We start from the raw sequence: 26868 nt of genomic DNA, 5'->3' as shown, positions 1-26868 counted from the left end.
AGTAATTTGTTATCGCATCTCCGATGTCAGCAGAGCAGGCTCGCGGCTCGCTGGCGGCGCTCCGGACGCCGCGCGCCTTCCCCCGGCTCCGCTCTCCGGGTGCCCCAGGTGTGCCGGGAGCCGCACGCCTGCCAAGGCTTCCTCGAGTGCCCAGCCTCGAAACTGGAAGGGAAACAAGGCACGTGCCCAAACCCAAAGCCTCCTCTTCCCTCAGCTGGTCAGCATTTTCTTTGTCCCCACGAGTTAACGTGATCGGCCTGAGGACGAGAGGAAGGAAGAATTACCCAGCAGGGCACCCGGAAAGGCAACACCGACACCCTGCACAGACCGATTCGAGGAGGAAAAGGCAATTCACGCTTCTTTCTGAGCTTGTTTGCGAGCGAGATACCTGGCCTGCGAGAGACCATCTGCTTACGGGCAGATTCCACAAGTGTTTTATAACAAAGGCACTTCAGGTCCTACTTTTGTACAAAAGACTCCAACGAGGTTTGTTTCCACAGCGTTGTCATAGGCGCAGGCGAACACAACCGCTGCATTTCGGAGACCTTCTCCCCATAAAGCGTTTCTCTGAGTGACTGTGCAGGGAATTAAGAGAGGGACACTCCTGTGTGAAGGCAGAGGAGGGTTACAGGAACACCGCCTGTGTCACCAGGCCGTTGGAAACCAGGCCCTTGGAGCACGGTTGAGTATTTTTACTCTCTGCTATCCTTTTTTTTTCACGCGAGATTTTGGAGAGCCAAGTGACACAACTAAAACAGGTTTATTGTTTGACTTGGGGTTCCTTCCGAAAGCTGAGGGCTCTCTGCAGATCCTGGTAGCGAGTATTTCAACCCAATGCCATGCAAAGACCATCAGCCTGTTCAGCAGGCCTGGCACAAGATGCAGACAATATAAAAGATGTATCCACACAGAAACCCCACGGGAACAAACCCAAGCCTGAGTCAGCAGAAACACCCCCACCTTCCAGCCTCCTAATTCAAGAGTCCTTACAAGAACCTTTCTCAAAATTTTAACCAGGCAGCTTTGCCTAAAGCTCATGAACTTGAATAAAGCAAAATTTTGGGGCAAAAGACTCGCGGCGCGGGATCCAAGGGCTCCCGGGGGGCGCAGAGGCCTGCCCAAACCCAGCTGCTGCTGCCGAAGGGGAGCCCGAGAGGCGAGGAGGCGGCAGCTGAGGCTCAGCCCCGTGCTGGCCAGGCCCTGGGCACCGAGGTCTGCCCGCAAGTACGTGGCTGGGAGAAAAAGGTTTGGTTTGAAATGAACATCCCCTGCCCTGCCATGAACTCTCATGCCGAGCTGTGTTGCACCAACACCCTCCGGAAGCTTTCCGAGCTCCGGAGCAGCGGGGCAGGGGTGGAGGCTGGAGCGGCACCCCAGCCACGGCACTCGCACGTTCCGAGCAGACCGACCGTGCTCCAGATGAATCGGGGCTCACAAAACGACGCAGAGCTGCAGAGCCTTTGAGAGCAGGGGAAGCAGCAGCAAGGAGTGCACCCGAGGATCCGGTCAGCGAAGGTCGGTGCTGAGCCTCAGCGCTCAACTCTTTCAACCACAGATCTACGAAGGCATGAACTGCAACCCCGCTGGGTGTAAGGGCTTTGGTTTCCTTTCCTTTCCAAGGCAGGTTTTGGGAATCCTTTCCTTCCAGGGCAATTTAACTAGCCTCCTAACAGAGATGCAGGTGTCCCCTAAGCCTCCTGGGGGGAAGGATGAGAAAACACTACCAGGAGAGACGCACTAACCCCAGCCGCGCGACAAACAAGCTCTAAAAGTGAGCAGGATCTGCGGATGCTGTGTTGAGCAGCAGGTGAGGTGTGAGCTGAGAGCAGGCCATCTCCTCCCTCTCGGGTGGAGAACTCAGGGACACGAGGCCGGGAAGAAGCGTGGTCCAGCCCAAACGATGCGATGGCCCCGGGGACTGGAGAGCGCCGCGCCACAGCCCGGACTGCGGCCGAGGAGGGTTTGGCACGTCAGCAATGCAACAAAGCAGCTACGGCACGAGCTTCTGCTGCTCTGCAAGGAGGAACCACAGAACGGCTCGGGTTGGAAGGGACCTCGAAGATCTTCCAGTGCCAACCCCCTGCCGAGGGCAGGGATGCCACCCACCAGGTCAGGTTGCCCAGGGACTGGGGCCTTCAAAGCACGGTGCTCCCTGCCCAGCCCCAGAAATCCACAGTGCAGAGAACACGTTTAAGAAATAGCTGAGATATAAAAAGCCAGTGAGGTTTTAAGGAAACCATCCCTTACCTAACACCCGACGATGATTCGGTAACTTGGCTCGAGGAACTCAACTTGCTCGAAGCTTTACCCGTCCGCACTGAGACCAGGTCGCACATACCCAAACTGCCTAAAAACACGTCTGCAAACACCTCCCCAGCTAGACACAGAGCTTCTTCATCTTCAAGACCAGTCATTACTAGCATAAGACCTCCTCTCATCCCATTCCCATACCAGACAGACTGATCAATTTCCACTCTTCATAAAAAAACATTTTCTATTTGAGACGTCTTTAAGGAGTCGCTTAAACGTCAGGCGTTCCCCATGGCCCCAGGCTCCTGCGTTCGTCTGCTCGGCAGCGAGCGGGCAGAGCTGCCCGGCCACGGCGCCAGCAGAGCAACTGGAGCAGAAAAACGGCCTCTGCCGCCCCGCACGCGGTCGCCGCTGCGCTGAGCCGTCCTTCCGAGGAGATCCATCATCCCGGGCTCTCTCCCGACAGCTTCCAGGTGCTCTTCTGCTTAATGCTTTCTTCAAACGCAATCGGGGCCAGAGAGGAGAACAAGAACTTTAAAAAGCACTTACAGCCCTACTGGAAGACTATCATCTGCAAGCGTACCCTTGTAAAAGTCAGCCTGTGCAAACAAAACGAGGTCCACACAACAGCGTGGCCGAGGTGTCCAGCCAGCTCCTTGAAAGCTCCCACTAAGAAGCACCTCAAGAGCTGCCCTCCCAGCTCAGGAGGGCACAGGACGGCCCCAGATCTCTCCGTGAGGTCTCCACGACCCCAAACTCGCCAGCTGCAGCCGCACAGAAGGCAGCAGCCCCCTCACCGGCCTCACGCTGCGCCCCGTCTCATCTGCTACCTTGTGGAAGAGAAGCAGCTCCAAGGACCATCTCCAGAGCCTGCTCCTCACCCCGCTGTTCTCCAGGTGGCTGTGAACGGGTTGACTCCTTGGTCCTAATGTCGTCTCAGGAATTTAACGTAGGCCTTGCTCTCGCTGGGCCCCCGGTCCCCAGCCCCACGCACACAGCGCACGCCCCGGATTTAAACTTGCTGAACCTTCCCCCCAACACACTGAGGTCTGTACTGCTCACCAGAGCAAATAATATAAACCAGAACTGAAGCAGACAAGGGTCTGAATGCTGCAGCCTTTTGGCATCGTTTTCTCCTCCGTCTGTTTAGCAGTGGATGTTTCTTTGGTTTATTCCTAAGAGATCAGAAAGCCTGCTCTTTTTGACTCGGGTGCTTCAGTAGCTATAAATCATTTTGTACCTTCATCTGTATAGTTCTTTCTTACAATTCTCAAACTTTACATCCTAGCTTCTTAAAAAATAATAATAATCCATGCCTCTGCTTTCTCCAGACCCTTTCAGGAGCTCCCGACACAGCCATGTTAGCAGGAGTCTATGAATGCCTTGCCTATGCCCACAAACAATTTGCCTTCTTCGGTTTTGCATTTCTCTTTGCATTTTTCCAACAGATTTAACTCAAGAGTTAACTGTCAAGACAACCTTAAGCTCACTGCCCTTTTCTCCCTGCCGCTCATACCTTTCCTTGCCTAAAAATAGCCGGTTCCATCCCGTTTATTTGCCTTCCAACTTATCTCCTATCCTTATCTTCCTTCAGCTCTCATAAGCAAAACCATGCAGCAGACGTAGCGGCAGCGCACTTGGTAGCCCTTCTCCTAGTAAAAAAATCCAAACAATTTACTTCAGCCATTCGTGGATCCGAAGGCAGCACTCATCACAGAAGCCAGACGCCCCGACCTGCTGGCAGGGAAGCCACGAGCAGTAGGATTGCATGGTGAACGTGCACGGGCTCCAGGAGCTCCGAAAAATTAGAATATAATACTGTTTGAGGTTCAGTCACAAGACATCGGTAATTCCATCCCCACGCCCATTAGTGTTTGATTGCTGCTCGGACGCACGACGCTTCGCTTCTTCTGACCTACGTATTTCAGTACTGTCACTCGTTCCCCGCCTGCTTCACACGAGGCGCAGAGGAGCCGTCCCTGGTCCCGTTCAGGAGTGACAATGTAGATGTTTATTGTCCCTCCTGGACACGCATAGCACGCACAGGCGTATGTGTAAATATCTACACACGCGTCCGGCGCGCATCTTGGGTACTGCCTCCCGAACCCCACCTGCGGGTGCATGCCCACAGAAGTCCCCACACGCTTCCTCTGCAGAATGAGATGGCGACAATGGAAATAAGCGCTCGAAATAGAAAATTTCCCTTCAGCATTACAGTCATGTTTGTTTAATGCTGAGATTATAGCCTGTTCCCCAGCCTGTGTTCACACACATCGCGGTGACCTACTTTCCGCTTTTAAAATCCCATGGCAAGAGCAGCGAGCTCACACGAGGAATCAGAAGCCGTCAAGAGAAATCTGCCACGTTTGCAACAGAGTTTTATGGCCGTTAATTCCAGCTAGTGTCAAACTAATGACACGAGGGACATCAAAGCATGAAGCCCTTTCCATAATACTAGGAGAAGCTCCAATCCTACAGCTACTTATTCAGGAAGCTGCTGCCTAGAGAATGAGACAAACGACACGCTGTCTCTGCGCCTTGGAAATCTCCGTAATTTGCAGCCCTGTAAAAGTCACCCCGTCTTCTAGGAATTCTCTGATTCCTCACAAAGCCGTTAGCGGTGTTCTGCAGCGCTAAGTAAACCTTGTCAATACCGCCTTCTCCCCGTGCGTCTGACCAGCAGAGTGTCTCGATTCGTGTGGACAAGCCAGCCGAGACGGAGTGCAGCAGGGTGTGAGGGGAGCATCTCACCAAGGGAAGGACCGCTGGAGCCGGTGGCCGCCGCGTGGCTGCTACCTACACACCGCAGACCCGCGACGTAAAGGAAAAAAAACCCACATTACCCAGATCTCTGCTCTAATACCGAACTGCCTCACCTAGACGTGCGCGGCAGAGTCGGGGCTGAGGCACGGAGCCAGCGCGGGAGCGACAGTGCTGCCGCCGGGCTGACAGTAAGCAGGCTGGACGTCGCCAGGGCTGTCAGGAGACTTTCGTGGCCTGCGAAGCTCCAGCCGCACCGAGAGCCGCAGTGAAGGCCCCGCGGGGCACTGCAGCAGTCAGGGCAGACACGGCTTCGGTTTTGTTTTCATTTTAGGAAAAACACAGGAGCGCACAGAGCCTGACCTTGGGACGCAGCTCAGCGGCACCAAATCAAAAGACTCAAATCACCCCCAAAATTTCGGAGGTATGGCTTGAAACACAGAATTTGCACTGACTCCTGTGTTCCAAGACGCGTATCGAGCTGTTTTGCCCCGGTTAGGCCCCCCCCACTTCACCGAGAGTTAGTGCCGAAGCACGTCTGCACAGCCATCCTCGCAGCACTGCCGATGCTCGGGGCACAAAGCGGGGACGCGGCGGTGCAGCCCGGTGCCCTCTCTCCATCAGTTCGCTACAGCAGCGACAGAAGCTCACTCAGCAGCGGAGACGGTGGCAGCACTTCTGGAAACTTGAATTCACTGGCTGATTAGGAAGACGAATTCCAAGAAACGAGAACTGCCGCAATGCAGAAAGGAGTAAATGCTAATATTAAATGGAAACTGTCTCGGTAAGCATTTGCTTTCCTGCATGTTCTTTGGCCCCTCCACAGGTCCTAGCAGACCTTTCAGGCACACATAGCTGTGAGCCTCACAGTGTGTTCACATTTAGTTCTATCCAATACCCCACCTTTCAGAATTAAACCTCGTGAGGCTGAAGGCCTTTCTCGGAGCGGTGCTGAGCTGCGCCAGGTGAGCTGCAGCACCACCGGTACGTGAAGCCACGGCCAGCCTACAACACGTCTCTTTAACACATTTCTTCCCCTTGCTCTGGGCAGCTGGCACCAAATCTTCACCAACTCCGAGCTACCAAAGTGGGCGCCTCCCATGCGGATCTGCTACCGAAGAACCCGTTCCCGGCCCCCTGCTACTTCAGCAGAGCCAGTCGTTACGGTTGTGAGATGAAGACACCGATCGCTCCCTAAAACCTTACCCAAGTGTTTTCATGTGAGTGACATTTTGAAAGACAAGCTGTTCGCATCGCTGAAAAACAGAACGCCGCTAATGTAGCAGATTTAACATAGCAGATTTTCTAGACAAAGTAAGTAGGCAAGACTCGACTTAGCTGAAAGCAAAATATTTTTATCTGTAGCCAGGGGAAATGTTAGGGAAACTGGAGACACAAGGAAATGACATAAAGGTAAATAAAGAGTTGGCCAAATGACAAGTGGCTAGGCAATGTCAAAAGGAGGATTATCTTGCTGGAGGAGCATAACTAGTCACTAGCGTTTGAAGGTCGAGAATCCAGGATATGTCACGCGTACCATTTTTTATTATAAGCTTAGAAATTGGAAAGGGTGCTGATGAAATAGCTTTAAAAGATAAAGCCAGCAAACAGTGTTAGGATGCCATCCTGAAGAAGACGGTGATTTTGGTTATCAGAACGGGAGACATGAGAAAGTTTGACGTTATGAAATTCAAAGTCCTGCAAGGGACCAAACCATGACCTAGCAGGAATTTATGCCGTGATCAAGGATTTCAAGGAGAAACACGGGCTGAGGTCACGAATGAAATACAGAAAGGCGAAGCTGTGTGATGAAAAGAGATGAGAGAACGCAGGAGCCCAACAGGGAAGGGATGTCGGTTAGAGAACGGGAGCACTGGCACCTGTAAGACAACAGCAGGACTTCTGCACAACACACCACGCGGCTCCATCCAGCATCCCAGGAGAAATGAATGGGAACGGGGACCTGGGATTGGAAGATGGACTGTGGATATTAAAACTGTTCTGAATACCATGAAGAAAAGAGCAAGAATTCAAACTGTTTAGCTTAGCAAAAAAAAAAAAAAAAGATGGAACAGGGAACAGATCTTTCTCCATAAATTTACCAGGGAAATTGCTAGGGAGCACCTCCCCGAAGTGTTTCCCCAAACTCCAAGCCAGAATTTGCACAAGAACAACTGCTCGTGTCATTTCCAGAGTATATTTAGCGTGGAATGAGAAGAAGCTTTCTCGGTAAGCAGCAGGGAAGGGAGGCAGTGAAACGAGCGGAGCACAGCCAGGCACATCTCCCCTCCCTGCAGCGGCTGGGATCTGGATCCGATTACCCGAGAACACTCTTCCAGGCTCACGCTCACTTCGTAGTGCTATTAAATTAAAAGATGTACTGCAAGATTATTAACGATTGCTTCAGTGTCTCAACCACAAGCTGCAAGTGCTGGCACTGGGCAGCTCTGGGACGTGACGTGGGAACACCCCGGGACACGAGGCGCTGCCCCGGGCTCGCCGCCGCGTAACCTCGGCGCTCGGCTCCGACACTCGCTTCATGCACTGCCCCTGCAAAGCAGGCCGGGCGAATTCCCACTTTTTCTTCTCAGCTGGATTGGTGGCTGCCACCAACAATGATCGGGACAGCAGATTGGGCTAAATTATGAGAATTTAACCATGTCGTTTTGGGCTATAACCAGCACGCTAAGCCCCAGTTTTACAGAACGGACAGGGTTGCGTTCATGAACAATTACATTTCAAAAGCTGCCTTCTTTTTCCACCGTGTTTCACAGTAAACACACTGCAAATAAAAATATTCTACAAAAACAAGTTGGATGGACGCAGATAGCATGTAAGCAAGCAGGGGACACTTTTAAAAAGTGACTCTTTTAAGCGAGGGACTGTATTTTTCTATGGGTTCGTGTAAATGGAACTAGTTCTTTCCGTTCTTCACCATTTCACTCCAGATTTGTGTTCTCAACTGGCTTGAAAATACCACAACGCTATGTAGCTTCACATTTAAACAAACCCCATGGTTTGTAGAACACAAACGTTCAGAACGGAGGAGTTGCAACCTGTAAATAACACTGCTCTGCTGACCCAGACTAGTTTGAAAAAGTAACCTGAGAAACTTACCCTTCCACACCGAACTGCCTTTTGGTGGTGGTGGTGGTTTGGTTTGCTTTGTTTGTGCAACACCGCAGTTTTGCAACACAAGAAGAATCCTACTTCATAGCCACACGTAAATAACAAAAGAAGCTCTGTCAATAAAGAAGCTGAAGGACCTTTTGTCAGACTTAGAGAAAAATGTTACTTCACACCTCAGACGCACCAGACTGACCCGAGCAGCCCAGTCAGCGCGTGCTGGAGGCAGGCACTAGGTGCTTGCTCTCTGTTATCAGAACAGCTTCGGACTTTCTGCCCCCCTGGCAAATTTCACTCTACACATCATGTCCTTAACTGGCACCGAGAAAAGATTTTAAAACACAAAAAGCTGTGCACCAATTAGGGCAGAATACACGGCATCACGTCACGACCCCAGACACCTCCAACCCTTCCCCTCTGCCAAATGCCATTAAGGCCAAGCAGTTCATCCAGCACTTCGTCGCAGACCGGAGATCTTTCCGCTGGCTAACGCTGTCACGTCTCAGGTCCCGGTGCTCTGGCAGCCAGTTTCTGGTTGGGAAGCAGTAATTTTAGTGGCTGGCTCAGGACACACGAGTTCTGCTCCCAGCCTTCCCATCAGCTCGCCATGGGACGCCTTGATGAACCACCAGGGCACTCTCCTCTTGGAGCCATGGTCGGTAGCCATTTAACATATTAGCATTCTAGCTTTTAATCTGCACTGAAAAAAAAAGGAGTCCAGAATTTCAAAATGCCATTGTTTAATCCTACGGCCATCTCTGAGGAAATTACCAATCCTCTTAAGTGCAAGTAACTGCTAAATCCCTGGTATTCAGGAAGGGCAGGGGAAGACGGCAAGTTTAGCCCGAGGATTTGGTGTCTTTCAGGAAGACAGACGAACCTTGAGGGCACAGGAAAAGCTAACGTCACACAGAGCTACAGAAAATTCTTTTCTTTTTTTAGATAAATGAAATATAGCTTGCTCTAGTTAAAAGGAAGAAGGTTAAATAATGCAGTAAGTTACACGACAAAACAAAGCCAAGCAACCCTTCCAGATCATTTGTTTTTGAGGATGAATCATGTTCTGTTTGCTTCCCAGAGCCTCATGTCACTTCTGGGCCATGCTAAGTCATTTCTAAGTTCAGAGCTGCCTCCAGCATCAATAGTCTACAGAGAAATCCGCAGCCCTCCAGCCATGCGACCGCTGCGGAGGGAGCTGTTAATCTTGCAGAGCCGAAGATGCATCTGGCTGGCTGTGTTGAATCGATGCCTGTTAAGGAATCTCAATTTCGACCCAGCATTTTTCCAGTAAGCAGCTTATTTTGCCATTCACTACTGCCAGATTTATGTTCAAACACCACAGCATCTCCTTGTTCCAGGAATCGTGATCCTACATTGTTCATTCAAGCGGAAAAGAGCAGCTTCAAGTGACGTGGGACCAATGCTGACACATCGAGGTGAGCTTTTATCACAGCGCATGAAGAAGACACTGCACTGTATTTATCAACAGAAATGGAACAAGGAACAACACACTCTTAAAAAAAAATAAATTAAAAACAATAAAAATCAAACTTCCCATTTTTGCAGACTCCACGAGCAGGATCCCAAGCATCCCTCATGCCTTGTTTCAGAGTTTTATAACTCTGGAGAGTTAAAAACCGTTTTTTCTTCTGATATTCAGTCAGCAATAATTTAGCTAACTTATGAAATAAACTCCTAGAACAGTCTGGGTGGGAAGGGGCCCCAAAGCCCCCCATGGCCACCCCCTGCCGTGCCCAGGGCCCCCTGCCCCCAGCCCAGGCTGCCCCCAGCCCCATCCAGCCTGGCCTTGGGCACTGCCAGGGATGGGGCACCCACAGCTCCTGGGGGCAGCCTGCGCCAGGCCTCACCGCCCTCACTGTGAAAGATTTTGAGTATCTAACCTAAATCTGCCCTCTTTTAGCTTAAAGCCGTCACCCCATGTCCTATCCCTACCCCCCCTGCCCAAGAGTCCCTCCCCAGCCCTCCTGCAGCCCCTGCAGGCACTGACAGCCGCTGTGAGGTCTCCCCGCAGCCTTCTCTTCTCCGGGCTGAACAACCCCAACTCCCTCGGCCTCTCCTCACGGCAGAGCTGCTCCAGCCTCCGAGCATCCTCGTGGCCTCCCCTGGGCTCGCTCCAGCAGCTCCGCGTCCCGGTGCCGGGGGCCCCACCACGAAGGCGGTGCCCAGGTGGGGTCTCACGAGAGCGGAGCACAGGGGGACGATCCCCTCCCTCGCCCTGCTGGCCGTGCTGCTTTTTGGTGCAGCCCAGGGCACGGCTGGTTTCTGGGCTGCGAGCACCCAGCGCTGCCTCGTGTCCAGCTTCTCGTCCACCAGCACCCCAGGTCCTTCTCCTCAGAGCTGCTCTCCATCCGTTCCCCACCCAGCCGGGATCTGGCCTTGGGATTGCCCCAGCCCAGCTGCAGGACCTTGCCCTTGGCCTTGCTGAGCCCCACGAGGCTGGCACAGGCCCACCTCTCAGCCTGCCCGGGTCCCTCTGGGTGGCATGCCGTCCCTCCGGGGTGTCAGCTGCACCACCCAGTCGGTGTCGTCGGCAAACTTGCTGAGGGTGCCTCAGTTTCACTGTCCGTGTCACCAACAGAGATGTCAAGCAGCTTTGGTCCCAGTACCAACCCCTGAGAACACCACTGGTCACTGATCTCCACCTGGACATGGAGCCGTTGACCACAACTCCTGGAGTGCCACCACCCAGCCAATTCCTTACCCACCGAGCGCTCCACCCATCACATCCGTGTCTCTCCAGCTTAGAGACAAGGATATAATGGGGGACAGGGTCAAATGCTTTGCACAAGCCCAGGTGGATGCTGTCAGTTGCTCTTCCCCTACCCACCAGTGCCGGAACCCTGTTGTAGAAGGCCACCAGACTTGTCAGGCACGACTTCCCCCTGGCGAAGCCATGTCGGCTGTCACCAATCCCCTCCTTATTTTCCACGTCCCTTAGCAGAGTTTCCCGGAGGATCTGCTCCATGATCTTGCCAGGCATAGAGGTGAGACTGACCGGCCCGTGGTTAACCAGGTGTTCCATTTTTCCTTCTTTAAAGCTACGGAGAGTAGCTTTATGGTGTTTAGTGAGGAAAGAGAAGCACCTGGCTCACCGAGCACCTGAGCCAAATTCCCAGTGCTCACCGCTCGGCAGCACTCGCCCTCAGGTGCCGATGGGCCCTCGCTGCTGGCCACGAAGGGTCTCTGGCTTGGCCCCGCCGTGCCCAGGTATGCTTTGTAATGGGAAGGTTTCCTTTTTCCAGAAAGGGTCGGATTAACCCAAGGTTACCCCTGGCACTAGCTGACACCGCCGGAACGAGAACGCTGCAATAACAACAGATGCGGTGCAGTTATAAAAGCTAAAATGCACAATATAATCAGCCTTACCCTATTTTCGGTGATGGGGCTGAAATGGAAGAAGATTACAGAGCTGTGGCCTCAGAGCGAGCTGCAGCTGGAGCCCACGTGAGGGAGGCCTCCTCACCCCCAGGCCTGCATTTAGCCCACACCACAGCGGAGCTACTCCGACACCCCAACAGGTACCGCTTCCCAAAGCTTTTGTAGGCAATAAAACCCTATTACACCAGGTGGTACGAGCGAGAAGACAGCACGGTTTTACAACAGGAAAAAGAGGTGGAAAAGCAGAAAGCTTTAAAAAAGAGAGCCTGCCCTTTGCACAAACCCCCCGGGGCCGCTGGTTCCCCCGGGGACGTGCGGCCGCAGCGCTGCGGGGCTGATCTGGTATTACAGAGAAATTCTTATGAAGCTAAATAATTAAGCCAGATCTAGCAAAAAGATGATAACAGAATGTTTAGACACTTCAAAAAGCTCTATTTTGATGTGTATTTCACAGCACGGTTTTTCTTTTCCTTTGACAAGTCTTGCGAGCACGAGCAGTGTATCAGTTCCAGTAATCCAGAGGGTCGCTGCAAAAGCTTTAATATAAACCATCAGGGTAAGCAAGAAAAAAAAAACAGGATGTTGTCCCAGGCATTAAAAAGGAAAACAAAGCATCTTTTTAACATGCAGTCGCAGTGCGGAGAGACAAGTTAATTAAAGGAAAATCGGGTAACAGAAGCGTAGGATGAAAGCATGACATTTCTTTGGGTGCTAACGCAGGATGGGCAAGTGGTCCTACTTGTTTGCAGCAATAAACGCCAGGGCCTCTTCTACCTGCCCAAGGGCTTTTTTTGAAAAATGCCATTCTAAAATAAGTGGACGTTGCGGCTGCATTTGAAAAATATGAAAATATGCTGGGTAGAAAGAAAAAGAGTACTGAAAAATGGCAATCGAGCTGTTTTTGTGTAAAAGCTGATGAACTTAGAAGGACAGACAGAAAACAGGGTTACATATTCTATTAGATGTTAATCTGCATGTTTTCCTTATGCTTTCTAAAGCATACCTTCATAGATTAGTTGGTTTAAATGCACCAAAATATTGAATTTAAGACATAATTTCCCAAGCTCATGGCTTGACCACGTTAAGTAAGAGCTACTTGCTCAGGAAATTCAAGCCTTAGAAAAACCCCGCCGCTTCATCCAGCTGTCAGAGGCTCGCTAGAATGAATATTAAACACTACAAAATCTAAAGGGTTTTGTATTTCCATTTGAAAAATCTCATTAGGCCTCACCACACAGCTTTTAACGGCCTTCTTGATGTACGTACTACTTCGTTATAAGCTTCTCTATCTTCTATTCAACAAGTCAAGATGCAGCGTCCACCTTTGAATCAAAGTTTAAAAGCAAAAAGGGAAAAGCAGAAGTGGCAGGTTGCTAGGAAAATACCATTTGAGGGAGACAATGCCATGGCAACGGTGTTTTCAAACAAAAAGGGCCCCTCCTTCTGCTCGCAGTCCTCGCTGGAGCTCCCGCTGCAGCGCCAGCAGTGCGCGAGGCCCAGCACCTCCTGCCCTTGCAGCAGCAGCCCCTTCGGAGCCGGGCTGACACTTGGTACAAAAGCAGGCTGTCTTCCTGAAAAACCCGCGGCCTCGCTCGCTCCCACCTCTTCCCTTTCTGATTTCACTGATTTCTCTCTGACGGGCACGCAGCGCTGCCGCGGCCCGCAACAGCAGCGCTTTCGGCCACGCGCTGGGGTCCTCAGTCGCAGGGGCTGCCGGGGGCAGGTTCCCTTTGTTCCTGGGGAAGAGGAGCATTTCGTAAAGAAGTTACCGTGGTCTGACATGCTCCACTTTCCTGCAAATAACAGAGCTCGTTACACAACGGCTTAAGCTGATTTGATACGAGCGGCAAACAAGACTACAGCACAGGGAGAAAATCTTCTTGAGCACGTCGTTTAACATATGTAAAAAGCTGACTGATTTATGTCGGCGGAGACAACTTGGGAATCTAATCAGCAGCTCGAGTCGGCCAGCCGAAGATTTATCTTATTTACAGCCCCTTCCCTGGAGTGGCAGCGAGTGCCGGCAGGCGCCAGCCCGCTGCTCGCTGCTGGGTGCAGCGCCCAAACTAAACCAGTCCTCGCGGGGAGAGCACCGCAGCTTGGGCACGCTTCATTTCAGAGCCATGCCCTGCAGCCATTTAAGCTTGCTTAAGTGCTACTCTGTGCGTTACACGTGTTTAGTTGCCTATTTTCTCGGGATATCAAGCTTTTTGAGGAGAGAAATGCAAAAAGGACATTTGGAAGTGTTATTACAGAAAATTACTTGCTTTGTGTCTGAAAAAGCAGAGATCCAGAAAAAGATCTTATTTGTTTTCATTTAAAAATGATTAAAAACTTCTCTACATTAATTATTTTTTTTAATTGTGATTTCCTGCAAGATGCCAAGGCCAGGACAATCCTTTTATCCCTTGCTATATCGGCACTACCATTCACTAAAAATGAAAAACAAAGGGGTTTGTTGATTTTCTGTTCCGCTTTGCTCATTTTGCTATTTTCTCTCATCACCTGGTCTCTCATTTATGAATGATATCAATCTGAGAGTCACTAGAGTTATTAGCACTGCTCCCTGAGCCGGCAGAAAACGCTGTTACTGCCAAAAGCAAAGCTGCTGGGGCCAGCCCTGCCGGCACGAGCACAGCCCACTCCATGGCACGAACTTGCTGACATGTTCTGCCGCCTCTGAGTAGATCCCAGAATTTAGGGATTTACGTGCCTTCCCTGTGGGGCCCCCAGCACCGGGACGCGGAGCTGCTGGAGCGAGCCCAGGGGAGGCCACGAGGATGCTCGGAGGCTGGAGCAGCTCTGCCGTGAGGAGAGGCCGAGGGAGTTGGGGTTGTTCAGCCCGGAGAAGAGAAGGCTGCGGGGAGACCTCACAGCGGCCGTCAGTGCCTGCAGGGGCTGCAGGAGGGCTGGGGAGGGACTCTTGGGCAGGGGGTGTAGGGATCGGACACGGGGTGACGGCTTTAAGGCATCAGAGGGTGGGTTTGGGTTAGATCCAAGGCAGAAATCCTTCCCCCTGCGGGCGGTGAGGCCTGGCGCAGGCACCCCCAGGAGCTGTGGGTGCCCCATCCCTGGCAGTGCCCAAGGCCAGGCTGGATGGGGCTGGGGGCAGCCTGGGCTGGGGGCAGGGGGCCCTGGGCATGGCAGGGGGTGGCCATGGGGGGCTTTGGGGTCCCTTCCCACCCAGACTGTTCTATGACTCTATGAATAACACGGCAATTTGCTGAACCTTGCAGCCCCCAGGTGATGCGGTACTACCGTGCTGGCAAAAAGCCCCTCCTGGCAGCGGGTTTTACACTTGCTGAATTGCTTCACGTGTCGCAGAGGGATCAGTGCATGGCGCGGGGGCAAACAGAAACTCAGGGGGAACCCTGCAATGGGAGCGTGTGCAGGGGAATTGCCAGCTGTAGTGTAAGGATGGCCTCCAAAACCCCCAGCACCAGGCTCCTATGACCCCGCACGCAGCCTGTGTGAGCTCAGGCACTGTGGGTGCTGCACCTTTATCTGCGGTTAACACCCCTGCCCCTCCGTGCTTCTTCCTTAATCTGCATCCTGTTGCCGATCAGGGATGACTTCACAGCTCCAAACATCCACTACCAGCAGCATCCATTTATTCCCTTACTACTGCATTTGGGAAAGTCACAAAGCTTAGGGACAGGGCAATTAGAGGACCGTAGTGAGAAGAAATAAGGACACTGATGCAGAGACTCCACAAAGCAGTGGCAAGAAGAGACAAAAGAGAAACTGGGCTTTTGCTCCGTGTTCAGGGTAGAAGTGGGATGAAGATCTGACAGTCGTAGCAATGATCAGCTTCCTGTTATTATTTTCTTTTCCCAGGCATTCACTACAATTACCAAAATGGCAAGCTGAACCACAGCGCCAAGACTCTGAACCACATTTAAAATAGACCCAAGAAGTTTCAGAAAAAAATATATATTTTTTTTAACAGTATACATAAAGGACGTTGTCACCGTAAAACATTCCCTTACTTGCTCCGCTGTTTCTCAGGCAACTTCCTACGCTGCAAGATGCTGCTCAAGGCACATGCCCCAGAGAGCTCTCCGCCCTGCTGGACACCAGCAACCATGCTCACTGGTCTTTAATGACACTTCGCAGGACTTGTTTGGGGTTTAGAACTGAAACTTCAACATGTGTTGAAACTCTTAATTACTAATTTTAAGCAGTCTGATGATGAGAAGTTACTTCTATTTAATAAATAGGCGTGCACGTAACAAGCAAGTTACTGGTGAGATCTCTCTTGCTGCCCATGCAACGCACCGGAACAGGGAGAAGTGTCGGTATTTTGAGGAAACTGACAGGAGAGCATCTAACATGTCACCAGATCACTGGATGAAGCAAAGGCACAGGCATTAGAGTAGGCACTACGCTGCAGTTCAGAAGAACTTGTAATTTATTTTGCATAAATCCAAATAAGCTTTTCAGATTTGTCTCTAGGAGGCAGAGCCCTCTGAAGATGCTACCAGCCTTTGCCAGCATCAGCAAAGGCCATTTTTTAACTTAGCTTAAGCGGTACGAAGTGATTGCTTTCACAGAAGGCAAGTCTTGCCTGATTTGTTTTGTTCAGATGAACGAAATTTCAGATTTCAATTGTTCAGATGAACTCCAGGAGAGAAGCTGTGCTGACCGCATCCCTCCGCAGAGGGGGCGCAGCGCACCCTGGTTGAGCAGGGCATTGAAGAGGCTGAGGCTCCTGCAGGTGACCTGACCTGCTAGGCCTTCCTAAGGCTTCAGAAGGAAAGGGAATGCAAAGCGTGTCATTCCGAAGGATTTCAAAGTCTGTATGTGTGTATGGATACAGGTGAGTCTCCTCTTCCTGGATGGTCAGAGAAAACGTCAGCACACCAGACCGACAAGCACGTCGCACATCCAGAATCTGAAAACACTCACGTGTCCTCAGAAGCAGCCTGGTTTTTGTCATGATTATGTATGCACACAGCTGCGTATCACGATGCACTTCTGGGCCCTCAGATTCAGAAAGTATTCTGTAATCAAGATGACCCACCAACACCTAACACAGGTACGATGAACAAGCCGACCTACAGCTGCTCACTGCCAACAGAGAGATGCCCACGTTCATCTGACGTGCAAACGTAGGTATCCTTTACAGCAGTACGAGGAGAGCTGATCTTACCACTGGAAGTAAATCTCTCAAAGTATTGCTAGCTTGAAGTTGGTTGAATTTAAAATAGAAATAAGTGCTCTGCTTTTTAAATCGAGTATTTCTGGTAGGAAGCCCCTGCAAAAGTGCAAGATTTACAACATTCAGATGATGAAATCCAGAAGACAAAAAAATTTAGATCAGATGGTTATGGCAAAAACGTTCCAGGTGTGCCATGGGCCTTACTCACCGAGGACTGTCCTGCATTGTGGCAGTAAGGCAGTGGTCACGAGTGGACACATCCAGTTTCCTGAAACGGACAGCTAAACCCCAAAAACCTCTGAGGTGCACTACCACATTTAAGCTTCCTCACACTAAACTTTCATCTGCAAAAAGAGTTTGTGTTAGTAGCAGCTGGCTCCTCCTCGACACGGAGGAATATATTTCCCCTATTTCATCTTCCAAGGTCAGGGGTTTTCAAAGGAGCTATTCCCATGGTATCAAAAATTCATACAGTTCTTTCAAGGTGCACACGAAACTGGTATTCCGAACTGGATATTCACCAAAACATCCAACATCTTAACAGAAGGAAGGATGTTAAAAATTGCTAGCACAAACAATTGCCTGAGACATCATCCTTCACTGTAGTCAAGGTACATCGACACCAGGTTTACCCAAAATGTGACTACTCAACTCCCTGAGATGGGGATAAGGAAGAGGTTCAAGGACGCAGAGCTCTTAAACGCAGTTCTTTTAGCACAGGTCTGTAATATTTTAGAGCTAAGCTGCCACCGAACGTTATGGATGCTTAAAGAGCTATTGTTAAAGCAGCTCCCAAAACAGCTTTAGAGTTGGTATCGGTCGGGTACGTTACACTAGCGGGCTGTCAGGCAACACAGGAGAGCTGTGTGGATGAGATGCACATCCAGGTGACACGTCTGCGGCCTGCTGGTCTCAAAGTCCTCCGTCACTGCGTGGGGAGCGCCCAGAGCCTGCGGCCACCCCCAGCGCCCTGCACGGCAGCTTGCAGGCCTTGTCCTGACCCAGCGCACGGAAGGGGCTCTTCAGAGTGACGAGGTGTTCCACACAAACCTCTGTGCTGAGCAGAACTCCACCCCAAATGTCTCAAGTACCACAGTGTTTGCAAGTGCTTCAACAGCTGGAAAGTTCCTTCCAGCTCCCTGAACTGCTCATGGGCTGAGATTACACCGAGTGCTACTCTGAACTCCTTCGCCAGGTGAAGAAAGCTGCAAGGGCTCCTCAGGTGAGCAGGCACCGGCTCCTCCGGAGCCCTGCACTGCAGAGCAGAAGTTTTCCTTTTCCACACTTACCCTCCAGAAGCAAGGGGAACAGCTCCCTGGTGCACGCCTCCGCCTGCCACGCACCGTCCTTGGCAGGAGCCGGAGCGCAAACAGAGCAGGAACAGCCCTCGCCTCTGCCCCCAGGGCTGCCGACCAGCTCCGTAGACACCCACCTTCACCCGCCTCCTCCTCAGTCCTAAAAATAAGTACCCCCAAAAGATCAAGCAGACGCACACAAAAACTCTTAGTCATGCCAGTCTGAAGAACTAAAGGAGCCTTTTGAATTATTCAGTTTCGTGCTTTCTTTAGACCAAAGCAGCACAAAACAACTCTCCTTCAGCAAATACGGTTGGATCCAGACCCATTTTGAAAAGCCTGAAGAGCTCTCTCTCCCTGAAGTCCACAAAGTCTGAAGAGCCTTTATAAATAAAACCTCATACCATACGTGAAATAAGCAGATAGGTGAAAGAGGAGAAATAGCTTTAATAAGAAAAGCACATTTTTAAATGTCCTGTTTTCAAGATACTAAACACAAGGAATGTATGTGGTTTTTTTAAATAAGAACTTCCTCTAAAAGCAACTTATTCATCAGTGAAGGGGGTTAGTTAAACTAGTGAGGCAGCAAAGACTGCTAGGGAGGCAGTTAAATGCTCCCACTGTATTCATCAAAATACTCCAAAAGATTGTTAAACGCAGATTACCATGCCCACAGACACGTCATTTTTGTGTAAATCCTCGCAAAATCAGGTACCTTAAACCACCAGACGTGCGTCCACTGCAGCGCCACAAGCACTAGATGTTATTTATTTGCTAGTTTATACGTGCAGATTTTAAGTGCCCTGCATGTGCCCCATGGAAGTGAGCATCCGTCTCACGGAAGCGAGCACCCAGTATTGCTGGAGCACTCTGAGACGGGACTTCCCTTCCTTCTACTCCTGCACCCCCTTTAAAACAACAAGATCACGCGTCTCACCGAAAGCATTTCAGTTTTAATGCGCAAGCTGAACTGATTCTTTGATGGACATGTTTACGAGCATCCATCCCAACAGCAAGGTATTCCAGGTTAAGCCGTCACCTCTTCCAGAAATACCAGCAGGGTGGTCAGCCAAGGACATGCAGTGAGCTGCAGATATTAACTGTGAACAAGCAGCACAACCCAACAAGATTCTCACCACAGTACCACTCGTGAGAGGTTAGTTTGAAGTGTTTATTACGGTGGTTTATTCAACAGTGATACACAGCTTCACATCATACAAGGCATTGGAATCTGAGAAAAATCAGAAGTGACAGCAGACAAGCTCATTAGCACAGAGGAGTTATAGTATGTTCTGAAAATACTGCATTACCTCCAAAACTGGACAAAATAACATGAGATTTAAACAGAGTAATACATTTGGTAGCTACCCAGCTTTCTGGGAAACAACATACAAAAATAAAGACACACTCTCTAGCATATTAATTTACTGCACTAAGTTTTCAGCAAGGTGCGTGTACATTTTCTGGGGGTGACCGAAGACGCGACACGCCACACCGACCCCCCAGCATCCCCACCTCCCCTCACCCTCCTTCCCGCACAGCATGCAGCCCCAGCACAGCCACACGAGCCTTCTGCCCCAAAAAGCCCCCCTGTCACATCACAGGGCTCGTGGTAAGTTAGGCCGTCACAGAGACACAGAACCAACCGGCTCTTCCTCTATCTGCACTTTCGAGTCAACGTAAACCTAATGACATTTAAAGGAACAAGGATAAAGATATGGGGGAAAAGTGGCAGTGTGATGGAATGAGTGACTCGTGCTAGCGTGAGCAGCCGACAGCGACTGAACCCTGGGTGCCCCGCTTTCATTAGCGGTCCTTGCTCTGCTTGAGGCGACGCGGTGGCGGTTCATGGATGGTCGCAAGCCTGACCCCACTGTGCTGAGCCCTCCTCAGCACCGCCGCCACCACGCAGAGCGAGCACAGCTGGCCAGCAGCTCCCTCTAAGCAGGGCTTTAAAACATCGCTGTGCTCCGCTGCCGTAAAGCACTGCGGGGGAAGAGTCTCTGAAAGCTTCTGTTACTCAGTCTGAAAATTCCTCTAATTTATTATTTACTTTCTGTTTCTGGGGCACTGGTGGCTAAGTCCACTTAAGGCAAAAGGTGAGAAAGAATGATTCGTGGCACCAAGCTAAAATGCCTGCAAGCTAGCAGCGATGCTGCCTTCCTCCAGAATCAGCCATGCTAAAAGGTAGTTACAGGAGGTCTTTAAAATACATCTCTCTTTATGGGAACCAAAAACGGGAGGAGGAAAGCGCTTCATGCCAAGAGGAAAGGGCCAAACACCCCTCCTTGCTTCACACACGACTGCATTGCACCAGGGGGGCTCTGGCAAGGCCTCGACCGCCTGCCCAAAGGTGGAGGCTGCTGGCCTCATGCTGCCACACAGCACGTTTCCAGTAACACCAGAAAGGCAGGGGACACTCTCATGGCCCTCTTTGCCACTGCGGCTTGAGTCCCAGTCACCACTCCGGCTCTACTCTACAGGCAGCGGCCATTTTCGTAGTTCAGTCACGGGCTGGGCCCAGCGGCTGCAGGCCTCATGTCGCCTCCGTGGTGGCTGCCAGGAGAGGAGCCTGGCTTGTAGGTACACAGGTGTTGTCCCAGTGCTGCTGTTCTCAGCCCGGCAAATTGGCACCACGAGGCTATCAGCTGCTAACAAGTGAAGTTCCCACCGACTTAGAGAACAAAAGCCTCGGGCCCTGCCGCCCATCGCGAGCAGGCTGATGACACGCCACTCACTGCGACAACTCTGGGCGCTCTCGCCCTGGGTGGGAGCATGCGAGGGCTCAAAAAGTCATCAAGATTGGCTGGGTCGCTATCTGAGAGAGAGCTTCAAAGAGAACCTCGAGGTGGTGTAACTCCAGCACTCACTCACGGTGCAATACTCTCGCAGGGAATTATCAGCAGGCCAGCGCCACAACGCAGTCAGGTACTAGCAGGGCACTGGGAACATTCACGTGCAGGCCTCTCTCTTCACAAAGTGAATTCTTTTTTAGGCCAAGTTCTCAGTATAAGAGCTTTTGGCAATTTGGAGAATCATGTTCTGCCTCTGGATTTTGGTTCAAATAAATCCTGCACTTGACTTGCCTTCAGTACCTGATAATTTTAACTGCACAACACTAGTATCCTCAAAGAAAACATTTACTGATCTACAGAAAAGTCTGAGCTTGCCTCATTTAAAATACTAGGTAGTCTCTCGGTTATTCCCTTCTCCTGAACTTTATCTGTTTATGGCAGTAACTAATACTTCTGGAGACAGCAGGAATTGCAAGGGGCTGGCTGACCTCCTGCAATTCTGCTTCAGGTTCAAACAGGCACGTTCCTTTTGATGTTGCTGGAAACTGCCTTAACTATTTCAGCCTAGATCTAGCAACTTGTTCACGGGTCTTTTGTTTCTCTCGGAGTTGGAAGGGGCAGATTTTTTGACAGATTTTTTTTCCGTGGCAGGTAAAATTTCATCCAAGTATGCTGTCATACCAAAATGGAGCTAAAAGCACAAAGTTAAAGAAAGGCTTACCTCCAAGGTTTGTGAGAGGCAGCACAATAACAAAGCAAGCCTACGGAGGCAAGAAGCTGGGGCTGGTCATTCTCCTTTATACTCCCAGTTGATGGCAAGTGCTTGAATCCCTCATTCCATCCCTCACAAACCAAAGAGGAACCTCTTGTACCTCGGTAAACAGGGTTATTCCTAACCTATTTTTCAAGTCTTCATAATAAATGGTATGAAGTGGAAACACTCGTTTTGACGATGACGATATTGTTAAAGATAAAAACCTCATATGAGAAGGTTTCAAAGCAGCAGGGATAAAGGCAAGTAGCGTTATTCTAGGCTGTGGTGAGCAAGGGAGAAGGGAGAGGAGCTGCAGTCATGGTGCACCCATCCACATGAAAGCACAACTTTAAGTTTAATAGCAAACCTTCTGTTATTAAGCATCCATGAAAAAAGGATTTAAATTAAATTTAAAGGTGGTTGAACTGAAAATGGAGCTGTAGTTGTGATTTGAATACAGTGGGAGTGCTGAAATAGTGCAGTTAAAAACCATCATGCACATTTGTGCTTACACAAAGAAAGGAAGGTTTCAACAAGCACTGCAGAGCAGAGGGAGGAGGAGAAGGGCTGATCGGCCGACAGCACAGCTACCCTTTGGTTTCTTCTACACGTAAAGTCCAAGGATGTAAAGCAAGAGCTCTGTAAAATGCTGAAGATTTTAGAAGTGTAATGGCAGGTAGAAAAGTACATTGGTCTTGTAACAGTGGCAGCCCCAGTGTTAGGAGACAGTCTAGGCTTCTAGGAGGAGAAAATAGAAGAGAGGAAAAGAAGTAGGAGAGGGAAAAGGGATGGGGAAAGGGGCAAAAAAGCGCAAGTCATTAGTAAACATGAACATTCAGGTAGCACACTGCACAACAAGCAATATTTCATCTAGTGCAGCCAGGAGATTTGCCAAAAGCCAGATTAGAGACACGTGATATTTTGCTTTTACAAGTGTCTGAAAATACATCACTAGCCATGCTACGGCATGACATCGTGCCACATGCAGAAATTAGCTGTGATAAATCAAGATTAGTGACAAATTGCTATCAAGAGAGCAGCAGCTCAGGATGCTGCTTGTAAGCACAATTTGCACTGAAAACGGTTACAAACTATTTTTGTGACCTGATCTCAGAGGAGAGAGAGACAAGCAGGCTGGCTTGGAGAGAAAGTCCATCTAGGGGAAGTATGGACCCGAGAGCAATACTTCCCCAGGTTACTTATCTTCCAACAAGAATGAGAGGTATCAGATTGATCCGTTTGATTGTCCTTGATGGATTTCTTTCCATAAATTTATCTTTTTTAAAAATATATATATAATTCCTTTGAACTCTGGGCAAATATCCTGCAATAAGGAGTTGCAAACATTGCACTGTTCAGAAGTTACTTGTATCTATTTTGCTTTAAACCTGCTGTAGTTTTACCAGGCACTTTGTAGCTTTCGTTTTGCATGGTGAAGGTTAACGGTCATCCCGACCCCACTACCTGCGTGCTGCCAGTGACCCCCAGCTATTCCCCCACCAGCGACCACCAGCTATTCCCCGCAGCCGTGCGGGGCCTGGCCCCGAAGGCCTGCTCTCCTATTTGTCCTTATAAGGAAGAAAAACCCGATAGAGGCTTTGTGGGCAGGCTGAGGGCCCGAGCCCGAGCTCCTGGTCTGCAGCTCTCCAATTCTCAGCAAAGCAAAACAAAGCAAGCCACCCCCCCCCCCCCAACCCAAATAACCCAGTGCCCCACCAGGCTCAGCCCTGCCAGGAGCCGGGCCCCGGCTCTCCGCGGCAGCACGACACGAAGGCTGCTCGGGGCCCTCACGCACAGGCAGCGTGAAGGCAGCTTCCCTACCTCTGCTTTACGTCCTGAAACCCCGAGCTCCGCACATCCCTACAGCTGCCGTGTACATACATCATGCTGCAATAATTCAGAGGTTAACATCGGTTTTGCCCGTGTTAGAGTCGTTCTGGATTTACGCCACCTTCTACATTAGCAGGACTTCGCGCGGGGCGGCCGGTCAGGAGGCAGCGCGGGCTGCCAACGCAGCACTAAGACTTCAGCCCGAATTCTAGCCTCTGCATGCACATACACCAGATGTCTGTAGATTATGTTGCATGCAATAAAACATTAACAAGTCAACACCTTGTTTTATTTGATAGGTGAAAAACGTGTAGCAATGCTTCCTGGGAGACCTAGCCCAGAGCGATAAGCAGACGTTTGTATTTTCAAACAGCCTGACTACGGCTTTCCCCTTTACCTAAGGCGTTTCAGAATCCAGCCCAAACACAGCTCTGCTTTTAAAAGCTCTCTGTAGCTCTTAGCACAGCTTTTTCCGGCAGAAAGCTGGGTTCTGGGAGCATCGTCCTTACGCCGCTCTCAGCTACTCCTTTCCTGCCTCTGCACCGGGCCCATGCTGCACAATCCATGAGAATCACCTCAGCTTCAAAAAGACAGATCAGGAAGCAGATCCAGTTGAAAACAAGCAAGCCAGCCAAAACCTGAGGGTGGCTTACAGCCAGGGACAAAAGGATTTAGGCAGCACCACCTCCCAGATGCAGAAGCAGGCCCTACCGAAGTCTGTCACCTGCCCTGGAACAACTTCCCTCTATTTCTGCAGATCGTCAACTCTTCAACTCTCTGAAAAAAAAAATCTCTACTAGCTGCTTTAAAATTAGCATTTATCACTTACTCTCAAACGCATAAGCACTGATTTTTTTAATTATTCCATATGGAAGAGGGTAGGGGGAAAGAAACCATGAAGTAATTGTGTAGATCTTCTGTTATTCGGAAAAACCTCATTAACTTGACGCCTGTGACTGTTTCTCTTTCGACACACTGTTTCTACCACTTTGATGTCACTTTTAGACAGTCTTCAACATGAAAAAAATTAAACCCCACCCCACAAAGATGGAACATATGAATAAATTAAAAGGCTGCAGACACATAAAAGTATCTTTGATCAAAATTGTTAGCATGTAGCACGTGAAGAGTTAAACCTCCAGAAAACTAGTATTAAAAAGTATCAACCATTTTGAAACACAAATTCAGAAGTTCAATAAAAAAAAATACCAATGCATTTAAGTAGTCATACCTGACGTGTCGTAAGTCTGATTTTATTACGTACTAAATAGAGAGGAAGTATCCTTAGGGAGGTTCAGAAGTGTCCTTAATTTCAGTTTTACACTAAATTACAAAAGATGCACTGCTTTCTTCTGACCAGATTTGCAATGGCAAATTAAGTACACAGCTCACATTTTAAATTCCCATCCTCAAATAAGAACACACTAACTAGAATTGAAAAAAAGGCATTTTTCATTCATCCTTGTCTCTCCCACTCCTGTTAAATTCACCACGATCTCCTGGATTATTTCTGTCTCGGGGCTGCACCTACCGACCAGCAAGGCTGCGAGCGCCGGGAACATCGCAAGTCATAGCGATGACCTGGCCTGCTAAAGCTGAGCTGGAGATCACTGAAAGGGACACCACGAGAAAAGCACTTACCGTTTCCAGGATGACAGTCAGCTCTATCTACGGCCTGTCAAAGCCCACGCCCTTCCCACCAAAAAATAAGAAAGTTTCCAGTGGCTCATACGTACAGACTCGGAGCTCAGTACTGCTCATACTGAAGAGTTTGGCTGGAATTTGATAGGAAAGCTGATTCCAAGCGAGAACATCCCATTGGAGCGAAATGGCATTTGTCATTAAATATAACTGTTAAAGACAACGAACTCCAGCATATGCTATGCTGATAGCAAGATCAATTCCTTTCCAGATTCCTTACAAGTCTGAAATATTGGTCCACTTAATTCGTAACAAGTTTTCTTGCAGAATAAGGCGGCCTCCTGCTGTTCCAAAGACCTCGGTTTCAGCTTTGGCAGCACACTGCTACAGCAATTATTATGAGCAACTTACAGAAGGGCAGTTTAGGGTGGAAGGAGCTGGAAAAGCACAAGAGGAGCTGCGGAATGATCAGAGCAGCATAATTTCACTGGCAGCTATGTAGTGAATGAAAAAAATGCATCAAAGGATGACGTACTCAGAAGAAACCTCACCGTCAGTCTCACTGGGAACAGAAGTCATAAGGGTCAGGATAGAGCTCAGGTATGAGTGTTATGGACTCCCTGGAAAGCCATCAAGGTATCCGTGCCCTAGATGTTACCTTCCCAACACTGGCCACGGATAACGTACACAGTGCCTTCAGAGAGTGGAGTACTTTATGCATATAAGCAATTTCAAACCCAAAAGAAAATGGAAGATTTACGAAGAATTTGAAACAAAAGATTTAATTTAAAAAACCCTCTGTGGAGAAATACTAGTTAAAGACGACTGCATTTGGTCAAAATGAGGTTACAGCTGTTCCAAGGACAGATACAGGCAATGATGTGATGCATTCGGACGTTAGGCACTTACCTGGGCGGTGATCTTCTATTCCATGGTCACCATTTTCTAGAACCGTTGGCCCAGAAGCTGAAGTATCTGCAACAAATCATAGGCAACGTCGGTACTGGATGAAACCAATCTTAATCCAAAAAACAGAGCAGCACTGGTGTTGTCAAACACAGCTATGGATTTTTCCCCAGATTCACTTCTAAAATGAAGCCACCCGCATGGCACTGAGCCTGTGCACCCTGAAACCCAAAAGGAAAAGCTGTTCAATCACGGAGCACCCGCTCCCACGATGGAGACCCAAGGCGCAGGAACGAGAAGCTTAGCTATTCGTACCATCACCCCAAACAAAGCCTTCCTAAGGGCCAGCACTGGACCACTGGGACTCCGGATTTCCTTTAAGGGGTGTTCTGTGATTTTTAATCCTATTCTAAAAATACAGGTCCTTTTTGCTACGCTGCATAGAAATACTTATTGGAAAGAAAAGGCTGCTTTCAGTCAAAAGCTTGTAATCCTCCACACAAGATTTACACTAAAGATGCTTATGTCTGACTTCCTAAAGCAACTTTACTCCAAATGGAGCACACACAGAGGTGCCCGGTGCCTCTGGTCATTCAAGTGCTCTTTAGAAGTCCTGAGGCCTGATGGGCTGCACCCACGAGCGCTGAGGGAGCTGGACAACATCACTGTGAGGCCACTCCTGGTTATCTTTGAGAGGTTCATGGTGACTGGAAGGGTTTCCTGAAGGTTGGAAGAAAGCAAACATCACTCCCATCTCCAAAAACAGCAAGAAAAAGGATCCAGGGAACTACAGACCCATCAGCCTCACCCTCTACCACCTTCTGCCAGGGACTGAAAACCTCCATTTGTGCTTCGACAGCACATCGCTAAAGCAAACTTCAGGGAGAGACTTAGAGAGGGGTAGGTTGGGGTGGAAGACAACCAAGTACAAAAGCTTGTAAGACAACAACC

The 26868-nt window shown here is 49.8% G+C and overlaps 1 protein-coding gene and 1 long non-coding RNA gene across 30 annotated transcripts in view; both read right to left on the bottom strand.

Moving 5' to 3' along the window:
- MAP4 (microtubule associated protein 4) overlaps positions 1-26868 on the bottom strand; it is a 156907-nt gene that overhangs the window by 72346 nt on the left and 57693 nt on the right. For all 29 annotated transcript variants that reach the window (XM_080581398.1, XM_080581400.1, XM_080581407.1 and 26 more), the window contains one exon: positions 25921-25986. In XM_080581398.1, the coding sequence (XP_080437524.1) occupies positions 25921-25986 (66 nt within the window). The remainder of the gene's footprint in view (positions 1-25920; positions 25987-26868) is intronic.
- LOC308190287 lies at positions 8703-22273 on the bottom strand. The gene is made up of 3 exons (XR_013947044.1): positions 16421-22273; positions 10985-16001; positions 8703-9609 (listed from the first exon to the last, which is right to left on the bottom strand). It is a non-coding gene; the product is annotated as an uncharacterized lncRNA (long non-coding RNA).

Source organism: Anser brachyrhynchus, assembly GCF_964034855.1.
Source record: "Anser brachyrhynchus genome assembly, chromosome: 2".
NCBI lineage: Eukaryota > Metazoa > Chordata > Aves > Anseriformes > Anatidae > Anser > Anser brachyrhynchus.
The sequence above is the reverse complement of the archived record's forward strand: the minus strand, read 5'-3'. Positions and strand labels throughout refer to the sequence as shown.